This window comes from Suncus etruscus, chromosome 16 (assembly GCF_024139225.1).
Source record: "Suncus etruscus isolate mSunEtr1 chromosome 16, mSunEtr1.pri.cur, whole genome shotgun sequence".
Lineage (NCBI taxonomy): Eukaryota > Metazoa > Chordata > Mammalia > Eulipotyphla > Soricidae > Suncus > Suncus etruscus.
This window is the reverse complement of record NC_064863.1, coordinates 85550060-85563229: the sequence shown is the minus strand read 5'-3', so window position 1 is coordinate 85563229 and position 13170 is coordinate 85550060. Positions and strand designations below refer to the sequence as shown.

Genomic DNA, 13170 nt, shown 5'->3' with positions numbered 1-13170 from the left:
ATGAAGACACCTGAAGAAAGAGGGACAAAGAAGCCCAGAAGAGCTATGCAAAGACGTCCCCAATTTTTTTGCTTTATTTTTTTGAGGGGGGCACACTTATCCATGTTCAGGATTTACTTCTGACTCTGTGCTCAGGGATCACTCCTGGCAGGTTCAGAGGATCCTTCAGGTGCTGGGAATAGAACCCAGGTCAGTCTTTTTTTTGTTGTTTTTCTGTATTTTTTTTTTGTTTTGTTTTTGGGTCACACTAGGTGGTGCTCAGGGGTTACTCCTGGCTGTCTGCTCAGAAATAGCTCCTGGCAGGCACGGGGGACCATATGGGACATCAGGATTCGAACCAACCACCTTTGGTCCTGGATCGGCTGCTTGCAAGGCAAACGCCGCTGTGCTATCTCTCCGGGCCCCCAGGTCAGTCTTGTGCAAGGCAAGTTCTCTCTCCTCTCTCTACTGTACATCGCTCAAGGCTCAAGACCTCCCCTTGCTAACATGATTCAGTCTCTAGATTCCTTATTACAAAGATGACCTACTGTTTAGAGACAATTTCATCTAGAAAACTTGTAACATGGAGCTAACCCTAACTCATCAGTTTTACTCCAAGAATAATCTGGTTTTTGGAAATGGAACCATAGTACAGTGGGTAGGGCTTTTGCCTTGCGCTCTGCAGATCCGGCACCCCATCCTGAGAATAGCTGGGAATAATTACTGAGTCAGAGTCATGGGAAACCCTCAGCATCATGGGGTGTGGCCCAAATGCCCCCACTCCAAATAATCATCTGATTTTTTTTGTTTGTTTGCTTGTTTTTGTTTCCAGGACACACATAGGGTTACTTCTAGGTTACTCCAGGATTACTCCTGGCTCTATGCTCAGAGATCACTCCTAGCAGGGCTCAGGGGACTATATGTGGCAGTAGGGATTGATCCCAGGTTGACCACATGGAATTTCTGGCAAACATCCTACCAGCTATGTTATTGCTCTGGTTACCCTAGAACAGTGGTCGGCAACCTGCAGCTCATGAGCCACACGTGGCTCTTTACACTTTTAATTTGGTTCTTCTGTGTGCCGGGCGGCTGCTCCAGGAGTCAGGACTCTGCTCCTAGCCTCTGTCAGTGTGCGCCCACTGTGGCTCTCAAAATAAATTTCAATCGTGGTTTTAGCGAGATTTGGCTCAGTTGGAAAAAAAAAAAAAACAAAAACGGTTGCCGACCACTGTGAATACTCTGAAGTCTAAAGCTTTATGGTGACATTGCACTTTTTTTTTTTTTTTTTTTTGGTTTTGGGGCCATACCTGGTGACGCTCAGGGGTTACTCCTGGCTATGTGCCCAGAAATCGCTCCTGGCTTGGGGGACCCTATGGGACATGGGGGGGGGGAATCGAACCACATTGCAGTTTGTAATGACCGTGACAAGACATGGACAATTTGTAGGCCACAGTCATAGCCAATTCCTTGTCTTGGCATCTCACTGAACTCAGTGCTAAACATGTGTGAAGGATAAAAATGTCCTGAACGGTTTACTCCTGGGTCTGTGACCCAATATCAGCCCTTTACCAGGACAAATACTTGCTAGCACCCCATAGGGTCACCCCAGACCCTGCCAGGAGTGATCTCTGAAAACAGAGCCAGGAGTAAGTCCCAAGCACTGCTGGATATGGCCCCTAAATGATCAAATCTTGGGACCTGTTTTAGAGGGGCAATTTCCTACACCAGAGCCGGTATCACCGCAGTGCCTATAGGGACTTGCCTGCCTGTGAGTGGGAAACTTGCCCACAAACTTGTCCAAGAGACTACAACCAGACCCCTGCTTGAAGTATGTCAGCTGTGCGTGCCTGGTCCATGGTCAGGTGCGTGAACTTTAGAGGAGAGCAGGGGCCAGGCCAGAGGGTGTCAGACAGGTGCATCTGAGGGCAGGAATGTAGGCAAACAGGACGCAGCCACCTGGCAGTCAAGGCTCACGCACAAAGGAAAGGTCAGTCATTGTGGGGGCTGGGAAGGCTGGGCAGGTACGTGGGCCTAGGTGGGCATATGTGTATAGGTGAGGGGAGCAGGTGCGTGTGTCAGGGTCAGAGGCAGAGTGTTGCAGGCCTGTGCGGGCCAGGGGTATGCAGATGCCAGAGGCCTGTGCGGGGCAGGGCGTGCGGACGGCCAGAAGCTGAGTGTGTGGGTCAGGAGTGTGTGTGGGCCAGAGGCCTGTGCGGGCCTGGGCACTTGGAGACTGGCAGGGGCCTGTGCCAGCCAGGGGTGCGTGGATGCTGGGTGCCTGCGGGGCCAGGGCGCGTGCCGCAGCCAGAGGTGGTGCATGCAGCCTGGCTGCAGGGGAGGCGACGGGCAGGTGCCCCAGGCGCCAGGAGGGCCGGGCAGGCGGGCGCGGCTTGCAAGCAGCCTCCCGCCCGCGGCCAGAGCAGCGCCCGCGCCGGCAAACAGGAGACGGAGGGGCCGGAAGCCCCGCCCGCGCGCGCCTCCGTCTGTCCCCGCCCGGTGGAGCGGCTGCTGGCGCGGCGCGGGCGGCTCGGCCCTTGGGCGTGCGAACGCGGGCGATCGGGCGCGGCGGCGGGCGGCTCCGGGGCCGTCCCGAGCGCAGGACTCGCGGCGGAGCGCGCCGGACCGCCGAGGGCCAGCGTCCGCCCGCCCCACTCCATGGGCAGCGCGCACTTGCTCAACAAGGGCCTGGCACTCGGTAAGGCCCCGCGCGCGCGCGCACGCGCGGACTTCCGGCCGCGGGCGGGGCGGGGCGCGGCTTGGCTTTGTGTGCGCGAGCGCGCGTGCGCGCCCGGCGGGCGGCGCGGCTGCGCGTGCGCGGGCTGCGCGCGCGTCGGGGGCGGGGCGGCGGCCGCGCGTGCGCCGTGCGTGCGTGCGAGTGCGCCGGCGCCGCCGTCCCGCCCGCCCGCCCGCCCGCCCGCCCGTCCACCCGCCCGTCCCGGCCCGCGGCCCCGCCGGCCCCGCAGGTGACACAAAGGGGCGCCGGGCCGGGCGGCGGGGCTCGTCCGCCGGCCGCGAGCTCCTCGAGCTTCCCGGGCCGCGCCCGTGGCGTGCCTGGCGAGCCGTGGCCTGCCGGACGCCGCGGCGGGGGCCGCGGGGACGCTGCTGCCCGGACGGTACCGGGCCGGGCCCGGGGGTTGGGCCCGCCGGACGCCACATGCGCTGGCCGGCACCGCTCGCCCGCACGCGGCCACGTGGGACCCCGCGCGCCGTCGCGGCCCCGGATGCTCAGACTCGGGGTGCCCGCTGGGGGAGGGGACCCCGCAGCGCGGCGCGGCCGCGGGGACAGGCCGGACTGGCTGTCACGGGCACGCTGGACACCAGGCCCCGGCCTCGCGAGGCCCGTCCTCACGCCAGGGGAAGGAGCCCGGGCCTGGTCTGGCCGGTTCCCTTGCGGGTGGCAGCGCAGGAGCGTGGCCTGGGCAGACTGGGCGGCTCAGGGGCCCCTCTCCCGGTGTCCTCCACCTAAGGCCTGCAGCCCTCGAGGCTGCCCCTGCCCCTGGGGTCGTGGGAGGGAGAGGCAGCCTGGCACCTGAGCCGGCAGGTTGGGAGCTGGAACCGGCCCTGGCTGCACGCCCAGCCCAGCCCGGCCCGGCCTGGCCAGGCAGACTCGCGAGGATGGTAGCTAGAGGTGGTCCCTGGTGACCTCCGCGACTCCCCACCCGGGATAGCTATCATCTCCACTGTTAGCCTGTCCCTCCGTGATGGCAGATCACGCGGGGAATCCCCGCCTTGTCCCTCTGAAAGAGCTTGAGAGGTGCTGGTGGGGTCCTCATATCCCTGGTCCAGGCCTGTCATGGTCCCCCATCCTTCTGAGCCACAGCCCAGAACTCAGTTACTCGGAGTGTTGCCTTTTCATCTCCTGGTGTCAGCCCAGGGCTGCCAGAGCCCCGCTTCTGTGGGGTGGGAGTGATAAGGCCACTGACCTCATCTGCGATGTCCTCTAGGCTTCTGCCAAATCTTCCTAGTAGGGCTGTCGGCCTGCAGGAACTGGGCAGCCATCTGTGCATGCTCACTCTAGGGGCCTCCGGGCCCATTTTTGAGCCTGTGCTGCCCCCACCTCAACTACCCTCTGAGGGGGTGTGCAGGACCCTGGAGTCGGCACTCCAGCTGGGCCTGCTGTGCTAAAAGGGCTTCTTGTCCTCTACTCTTGACTATCGAGCCGTTTCAGGTGGGGTCCTCCTTAAAATGGGCAAGTTAGGCTGCGTAGGGACTGGACTACTCAGGGAACTTATCTAGGGATCATTTTTGCCTCAGGATTGCTCAGGAAGCCCTGCAGGGAAGTGGGCAGTAGCTTGGCTGGCTTTGATCTGGGGGTGGAGGTGAGACCAGATGTGATCTGAGGCAGTTGTGGAGAGATAGTTGTGGCAGGGAGCAGGTGACCCGGGTAAAGTCTCAGGTGTGGAAGCCAGCTATGAGGACAGATGTGGCCTGAGGCAGATATTTGGCTGACTATCAAAGGGGAGGATTGCTGAGATCCTATGGACAAGGCTTGGTCTGTCTTGCACTGAGTAGTAAGTGTGGACTTGTGTCCTCAGGGGGTGTGAGGAGGTCAGTGCCATGGCCCAGGTGCCTGGGAACTGGAGATGAAGACGGAGGCGGGTGCTTGGACCCGGAGGGACCTGAGGAGAGACCAGACTGGTCGCACTGGGGAGTTGGTTTCTGTGTTTTCTTTGCCCTGGGGTTCTTGGCGGGCTGTGAGTGCTGGAGTCCTGAGTGCCTTGGCCAGCTGGTGGCAGGCAGGCTAGTCCTGGCCAGGCCTCACTGAGCATGGTGTGGAGCTGCTGAGGGCTTGACCAAACCTGGTCAGGTTGTCTTCAGAAAGCAGTGATGCCCTCAGTTGTGGGCTCCCTCCCTACACACACCACCACCGCCATCCCACAGGCTCTCCAGCCCCTGGTGCCACAATGTATCAGCAGGGAGGAACATACAGCCCAGGGCACGTCTGTGGTGGCCTATTCCGTGGGTGGGAATAAGTGTGAGTGGCCCATGGGTGAAAATGTCCTGACGGTTAACCCATGGTGAGTGTGAGTGGCCCATGGACTGACCTGTGGTTTTGTCAGGGCTGGCTCCATATTGCTTGTGAGAAGTCATCACCACATTTGTGTACATATGCTTGGATTGGGGCCATTTGGAGGCACTCCGTCGTTGTGGGGGATGGCAGGGTTGAAGACTCTGGGGCACCACGATTAGGGGTTATTTGGGGGATGGGTAGCAAGGAATGGGGTCCAGCCCTGCCATGTTTCCCAGCTGTGGCCACTTCTGGTTGGAGAGGCAGGTTAACAGGTGTCTCTGTTCTCTGTGTTTGTTTGTAGTCAGACTTTAACCCGAGGGCGTGTCTCTGGAACGTGAGCGGGCTCCGGCCCTGAGCACAGGGATGAGAGGCTAGGACTGGCTGAAGACAGGCGCTTCCCGGCTGGTGCGCGGTGGCGGCCGCCGAACCCCTCCTAAGACATGGCAGGTTGGTGGGGCTCCTGCCCGCTGGAGGAGGGGATAGCAGCCAGCACCCAAGGGTGCCTGTGTGGGTGTGGGGCAGACTGGGAGTCAACTCGTGGCCCCAGTACCAGGATGGGCTCCTCGCGGTGTCCTGCCCGTGTGCACCCCATGACAAGTGCTGCCTCTTGATTCCCTCATGTTGGGGCCAGACCCTGGGGGATGATGAGTTCACTTGGGGAGGACACCTGGCGCAGCCTGTCTGTGGCACTGGGACAACAGGGGCGGGATAGGACCCCCACTTAATAGGAGAAGGGGAAACTCCTACTGTCTGTGACCAGGGTGGTGCAAGTGTGGCAGCCCCTTGCTTCCTTCCCTGCTGGATTTGCCCCCCCTCACAGACCCTGAGGGTGGATGCTCAGATAAGCAGCCCAGGTTGGCCAGGGACGATAATGAATGGGGCATGGGCCTGTATTGGTCACCTGGGAGCTAACCATCACTATGTCTTTGCAGGTGTCCGCCCCCCCATCATGAACGGGCCTATGCACCCCCGGCCGCTGGTAGCACTACTGGATGGCAGAGACTGCACGGTGGAGATGCCTATTCTGAAGGATGTGGCCACAGTGGCCTTCTGTGATGCCCAGTCCACCCAAGAGATCCATGAGAAGGTGAGTGCTGATGCCTGTAGGCGGAGGAGGGTCATACGGTGACGGCTTGGACTGCCACACAGGTGCCTGGGGCCAATGCCCCCTCTGCCAGGTGTTTCCAGGTTGGGGCACTGGGCTGTCAGGGAGATGCTGCTTCTGCCAGCTGCATCATTGCAGGACCAAGGCTTTTGCCTTGGGCTACTCTTAGCCAGATTTGGCTGTCCTGCTGGGGATATAGGTGTGCCTGGTTGTCTCTTGCTGGCAGGATGAGCTTTCAAGTGGCTGTTGTGGGTGTCATCCCAGGAGCAGCAAGGAGCTGACAGTCCTGGAGGAGCCCCACCATAGGGTGGACAGGCCGGTAAGGCTGGCTGAGGCCAGGCCTACTCTTAGTGGCTGTGCATGCTGTTGAGGACGGCAGTGCAGGACTGTGACAGCTCTGATTTGGCCCCTGGAGGGAAGAGACTTGGCTTCATGACCCTCTCCAGCTGCTACCAACTCCCACATTGGTGTCTGTGGGGCTTGAGCTTGGGCTGTGTTGTTGGCCAAGGCCTAAGTCGTAGTCTAACAAGCATCTATCCGATGGTGGAAGAGAAATGGGCAGTGAATGGAAACAGGAGCCACTGGCAGATGAGAGCAAGAATCCAGTCCCTGAGGGGTTGGTGCCAGAGAGAAAACTCCACCTGGGCTTTTGTCAGAGCCCTTCACTCAGGGGGCACAGGGAGAAGGGGTGTCAGGACAGGAGCTGGAAATGCAGAAGGGGTGTCTGGATTGGAGGCCTATACAGAAATGGGGTACGGGGCCAGATCTGCATGCAAAGAAGGGGTGTCGGGACCAGAACTGTACATGGAGAATGGGTGTTGGAACTGGAACAGAGGCTGTAAAACTGGCACTGAGGGTCCCTGGTGGTGCTCAGGCGAGTTAGAGTGGCTTGGTTGGGGACGGGGGCACGGGCAGGCAGGCATACAATGACTCTGTACCCTTGTTGGAGCTGAGGTATGGCAGGCCCTTACCCAGCTACATGCTCTGTCCCCCCACATTTAGCATTAGAAGCAGCAAGAATTTAGTTCTGTTGATGTGGGAGAAGTCCCAGGGGAAACTTTTTTCTTTTCCCACGGCGGACCTTATAGGCACCAGCTCCAGAGGCCTTGTGCTGGTTCCTCCCCTCAGCATGTGAACATCTCAGGAATCCAAATTAGGGATAGTATGAGCAGAAGCCAGACTTGGGTCTTGGAATTAGGAATAAGCAGGAGCCCCTGTGATGCAGGAACTGCCTAGTAAGCCTGGAGATGAACCCATACAGGCCCCCCAAGCATTGCTGTGAGTGTGACCCTGGCCACTGTCTGCTGCTGGCATGGGTGCTGGGCTGGGGCCCTAGCAGTGAAAGTGGTAGGCAGGGTAGAGGATAAATGGGTGGGGCAGAGGATGGGGACATGGATAAAGTGGAGACGTAGATAATGGATGGGTGGGATAGTTGATGGGGCGAATAGTGGGCAGGTGGGCAAAGTACGCTGTCAGACAATGTGTGGGTAGGGCAGATGGATGGGTGGAGATAGTGGGGGAGACAGATGGTGGGACAAAGTGAGTGGCACTGTGGAAAGGAGCAGTTTGTGCTGGGTATGTTGGGCAGAGTGAACCTTTGTTACAACCACCTCTGGTCCCTATGCATTGACATTTGTGGGGATATTGAGTGTTACCTAAGGACCCTAATGTCATTCTGGCATGGGGGTAATGCCAAGGTGTGGTATTTCTCTTTTTTTTGGGGGGGGGAGCACACCTGGTGATGCTCAGATTTCTCTGGGCTATGTGCTCAGAAATCGCTCTTGGCTCAGCGGACCATATGGGACTCCGAGGATCAAATCCAGGTCTGTCCTGGGTCAGCTGCGTGCAAGGCAAATGCCCTACTGCTGTGCTATCACTCCGGCCCAGCCAATATTGTTTCTTGCAGGAGAAGCGAGCCATGTAGCTGAGCTTGCTTTTTTTTTGTTTTTGTTTTTGTTTTTGTTTTTTTGGGCCACACCCGGCGGTGCTCAGGGGTTACTCCTGGCTGTCTGCTCAGAAATAGCTCCTGGCAGGCACGGGGGACCCTATGCGACACCGGAATTCGAACCAACCACCTTAGGTCCTGGATCGGCTGCTTGCAAGGCAAACACCACTGTGCTATATCTCCGGGCCCTGAGCTTGCTTTAAGGCCACCATCTTTCCAAATGACAGGCCAGGCCAGGCCAGGCTTGAGCTTGCTGTACCCCTGGAAGTTCCAAATGTGGCCACACTGAAGGCCCTGGAGTCCAGTGTGGGCGCTTGCAGGCATAGTTTGGGAGGACATAGTGGGGTTGGTGGCATTAGTAACAGAAGAGCCAGAAGAACTTGCTGAGACCAAGTGATGGGGGAGCCCTGGGAGAAGTAGGCCTGGAGTAGCACTAGGGGTTAGCTAGATGGGGAACATGCCAGTGACCCCACCTGGTCATCTCAGGTCTGAGGGTACAACCTGATAGCACCTCATGCGGTAGGACTGGGTGTTGGAGGGGGCACACACCCCTCTTGCAGAGAGCTGGGGCAGGCTGAAGAAAAGCAGTTAGTTGCCCAGCTCCCAGGGGCATGTTGCTAGGACAGGTTTTATGAGTACAGTTGGCAGGGGGCTATGCGCAGGGTAGAGGTTTGCTGGAGCTCTGAGGATAGTAGCCTGCAGGCCATCATACTGTCATCTTTGAGCTGCGGACAGGCCTCCTCAGGTCTTAGGAGCACAACAACATTTTGTAACTGTCCACCCCGGTGTGGTGGCTGTGCAGGATGGGACCATCATTATCCATAGGCAACCACAGGGATAGGAGTTGAGGGACCTGCGTGAGGGCCCTAGGAGTGAGATAACAGCTGTCCCCACCCTAGTTGCTCAGGGCCTGCGTTGAAGGGGTCTGTACAAAGCCAGCAGCATTGCCCGGTCTGGCCCTGCCCCAAGTCCACTAGCCCGTTCAGGTACCTGCATGGTTCCACCTAGCACCTGTGTCTGCTTGTTCAGGGGCCAGCCGAGTGAGACCCTGTGTTCGGAGCAGCCATGTTACCCTTCTTCACTCACCTCGGTGCTCCTGCTCTGACACTGTCAGCCTCTCTCAAGCCACATTCTGCTCAGTCACTGCTGTGCTCTGCTTAACTCGGGTTGGCCTCGAGAAGGGTGCTCTGAGTCAGCACTCACACTTGGGCCAGAGTGGTAAGGGAGAAGGACAGAGAGGTCATAGTGCCCAACTCCAGAATGGTTGTGGCATGTATCAGAGGTCCTGAGCTTTGATGGGGCTCTGCTGTTGGTGCTGCTGGGCTTCACTTCACAGCCTGCCCAGTGCCTTCTGCCTTCTCTGGGGACCCCCAATCTGACCCGTCCTCAGTTCCTATGGCACTCAGATGTCTAGGTGGCACAGAACCTGTCCTGTTCTTAGTGTAGCTGTTTGTGTATGTGTGTGTGTGTGTGTGGGGGGGGAGACTGCAGGGTCGCTCACGCTGTGCACTGTGCTCTGCCCAGGTGCTGAATGAGGCTGTGGGAGCCCTCATGTACCACACCATCACTCTTACCCGGGAGGACCTGGAGAAGTTCAAGGCCCTGCGGATCATTGTGCGCATTGGCAGTGGCTTTGACAACATTGACATCAAGTCTGCTGGAGACTTAGGTAGGGGTGTGGGGACATCGATGGTAGCCCTGATCCTAGTGAGGGGAGCTCCGTGCCTATCTGGATTGCTCCTTTCACTGGGGAACCTGGAGTGGAAGTCACATGCCATTGGGTGAGGTGGTGGGGTCAAGTGAGATCATAGAAGGAGGATGAGGACACTTAGAAGGAGGTGAGTTCATGACATTGGGTAAGGTCGTGTTGGGTTGGGTCAAGTGAGGTCATGGTGAGGGGTGAGGAGAGGGCCAGGTGAAATTGTAGGTCAGGAGGTCATGGAGGTAGGGTTAGGTCATGGGTCATGTGAGTTCATGACACTGGGGAAGGTCATACTGAGTGGGGTGGGGTGAGGTCACATGGGGCTTTGCTCTGGCTGCAGAAGCAACCCGGGACTACCACAGTGGTATGGCCCTGAGCACAAATCCTTCCCTCTTGGTTCTACGGGCCCCTACAGTCCTCTTGTCCTTGCTTGTTCACTGGCATGGGATAGCCTCTCTCTGCAGGAAGGTGCCAGCAGCACTGGATTGGTCCTTCCTGGGGGTGCCCCTCCCTCTGGCCGCCTGGTTTGTTTTGCTTCCCCCCTGTCCTGAGAGGTCTGGGTCTTGCTGGACCCTAAGCAGCAGCCAATTCTCTCCCTGTTCCCTAAGGGTGCTTTTCTCCTGGAGGACCAGGCAGGAAGCTGCCAACTAAGGGGTTAGGGCCCAGATTCAGGCTCCCAGATGTACCATCACAAGTAGAAGGGGTGGACAGGCACCGAGCCTGGGGCTGCTGCTTCTGCACTGAGTGAGGTTGGGGCTCTAGGAGAGTAGAGGATGGGGACTGAGGTCCAGGGGGACTTGGGACCATGAAGCATGAGGAAGGGAGGGGAGAGTCTAGGACCGATCAGTGGGGCACTACATGTCGGGGAGACTGAGGTGCTGGCCCTGGAGACTGACCAGCTACTGTCTTGGGCTGGGGACCACACCTCCTCTTCCTGCCAGGCCAGGCAGAATGACTTTCTGTTTCAAACGTGGCCTCAGCCTTCAGTCTGAGTTCCCCAGAGAATGCTGTATGTGTTCTGTGACTGTGCCCGTGTCTCTCCTCAGGCATTGCTGTCTGCAACGTGCCTGCGGCCTCCGTGGAGGAGACGGCCGACTCCACCCTATGCCACATTCTCAACCTGTACCGCAGGACCACGTGGCTGCACCAGGCGCTGCGGGAGGGCACCCGCGTGCAGAGCGTCGAGCAGATCCGGGAGGTGGCTTCCGGGGCCGCCAGGATTCGTGGGGAGACCTTGGGCATCATCGGGCTTGGTGAGTGCTCCCAGCTCCCCTGGGGTGCTGTGCTTAGTCCTCCCTCCCCACCTCGTTCATGGATACAGGGAAACTGAGGCAGGAAGTGGCATCAGCGCCTGATGTGGCCTCGCGGCTGTCTTCCCATGCAGGCCGCGTGGGGCAGGCAGTGGCACTGCGGGCCAAGGCCTTCGGCTTCAACGTGCTCTTCTATGACCCCTACCTGGCGGACGGCACAGAACGCGCTCTTGGGCTGCAGCGTGTCAGCACTCTGCAGGACCTGCTGTTCCACAGTGACTGCGTCAGTCTGCACTGTGGCCTGAACGAGCACAACCACCACCTAGTCAATGACTTCACCGTCAAGCAGGTAGGGGCGCGGGGGCCCTGGGGGATCGGCTTCCCTCCTTTCCCTCCTGCACCCTGTGCCTCCAGCTGAGCCCCCTGTTTCCCTCCCAGATGAGACAAGGGGCATTCCTGGTGAACACAGCGCGGGGTGGCCTGGTAGATGAGAAGGCGCTGGCTCAGGCCCTCAAGGAAGGGCGGATACGGGGCGCGGCCCTGGACGTGCACGAATCAGAGCCTTTCAGGTGTGTTGGGCGCCTGCCTAACCCTAATCCTCGCCCCTTCCACTGCTGGGGTCCAGGATGTCTTCTGGGCTGTGGGCAGAGCCCCACAGAAGGGGAGCAGGGCATTGTCCCCGTCCCATCCCTACAGTCTCTGTGCTGTTATCTGGTGTGGGGGCGGGGTCCATGGGCTTCAGCTGACCTGGTCCTGCTTGCTGCCCACTGCAGTTTTAGCCAGGGGCCCCTGAAGGACGCGCCCAACCTCATCTGCACCCCACATGCGGCCTGGTACAGCGAGCAGGCGTCCATTGAGATGCGGGAGGAGGCAGCGCGGGAGATCCGGAGAGCCATCACAGGTGGGCGGGTCCAGCTCCTCCTTCCATTGTGGGGTTGGCTGTCACATGTCACTGTCTGTGCCGTGGCAGATATGCTCTTGCACCCAGGTACAGGACACTGGCCCTTTTGGAGTTCCCAGACCTGGTAGTGAGGGGAAAAGGCCCTGCCCCCTGGTACCCCTGTCCCCAGCTGGCGAGCCCACCCTTAGGGTTTATGCCTCCCCTCTGGCTGGCTCCCTGCTCTGTGCTGAATGCTATCCTCATGCTTCAGGCCGGATCCCTGACAGCCTCAAGAACTGTGTCAACAAAGACCACCTGACAGCCGCCACCCACTGGGCCAGCATGGACCCCGCCGTGGTGCATCCCGAGCTCAACGGGGCTGCCTATAGGTGAGTGCCTAGAGCTTCGGGCCAGTGCACACAGCCCATCGAACGCAGGCTGTGAGCAGGGTGAATCCCACCCCAGCACCTTGTCCTGCTCCACAGCGTGGCTTCATACATCCTTTCTCTCCCAGCAGGTATCCCCCAGGCGTGGTGGGAGTGGCTCCTGCCGGCATCCCAGCGGCTGTGGAAGGCATCGTGCCCAGTGCCATGTCCCTGTCACACGGCCTGCCGCCTGTGTCCCACCCACCCCACGCCCCATCCCCTGGCCAAACCGTCAAGCCCGAGGCAGACCGAGACCACGCCAGCGACCAGTTGTAGCCTGGGCAAAGCTCTGCGCCTCGGGGGTGCCGCCCCAGAGACTGGTCATGTGCCAGGCAGGTGCGGCTGTCCCCAGGCCGCCCGTCTGTGACCCTTCGTTCCCTCCTTGTTAAGCAAAAGAAGTTTGTAGTTAATCCTATCATGAATGTTCTTGTCCGTGTACAGTTTTAGAACATCACAAGGATTGGTTTGCTTAGCTGTCAACAAGCAGAGCCCCGAGGGAGTGCTGCGGCCATGGGGCCCGTCAGCCCGCAGTGAGCAGCAGGCCGACTTCTCAGGACCATGGACCCTCTGGTTTTCTTTCGAAGCCACACAGTGCATTGTTTTTCTACCTGCTTGTCTTATTTTTAGAATAATTTAGAATAAGAAAACCAAGGCTGTTCTTCCTAGTTTGGCATGAACCCCCTTGTTCCAGTGACGACGGCCCGTGGCGCAGCTGCAGGAGGGGAGGTTGTGGGGCCCAGCCCCGTCTGTGGGGCGTGGGCGCTGTGGCCGTCCTGCTGATGTGGTAGGCTAGCAATATTTTGGTTAAAATCATGTTTGTGACTGTAACCATTTGTATGAATTATTTTAAAGAAATAAAATCCCAGAAAGCTG

At 59.0% G+C, this 13170-nt stretch overlaps 1 protein-coding gene across 6 annotated transcripts; it reads left to right on the top strand.

Annotated features, from left to right (window-relative positions):
• The first annotated feature begins 2492 nt into the window (after positions 1–2492).
• Positions 2493–13170, top strand: CTBP1 (C-terminal binding protein 1). Of its 6 annotated transcripts, none has more exons than XM_049789733.1 (10): positions 2493–2674; positions 5292–5437; positions 5923–6077; positions 9565–9709; positions 10789–10995; positions 11127–11341; positions 11431–11561; positions 11766–11893; positions 12144–12261; positions 12387–13170. In XM_049789733.1, exons 2-10 carry the CDS (start codon positions 5431–5433, stop codon positions 12571–12573), a joined length of 1293 nt encoding a protein of 430 aa, XP_049645690.1. In that variant the 5' UTR covers positions 2493–2674; positions 5292–5430; the 3' UTR covers positions 12574–13170. The 6 variants fall into 6 exon arrangements, with proteins under 6 accessions (XP_049645690.1, XP_049645687.1, XP_049645686.1 ...); XM_049789734.1 differs by lacking the exon at positions 2493–2674 and adding an exon at positions 2882–2942; XM_049789732.1 differs by lacking the exon at positions 2493–2674 and adding an exon at positions 2890–2942 and having other exon boundaries at positions 5296–5437.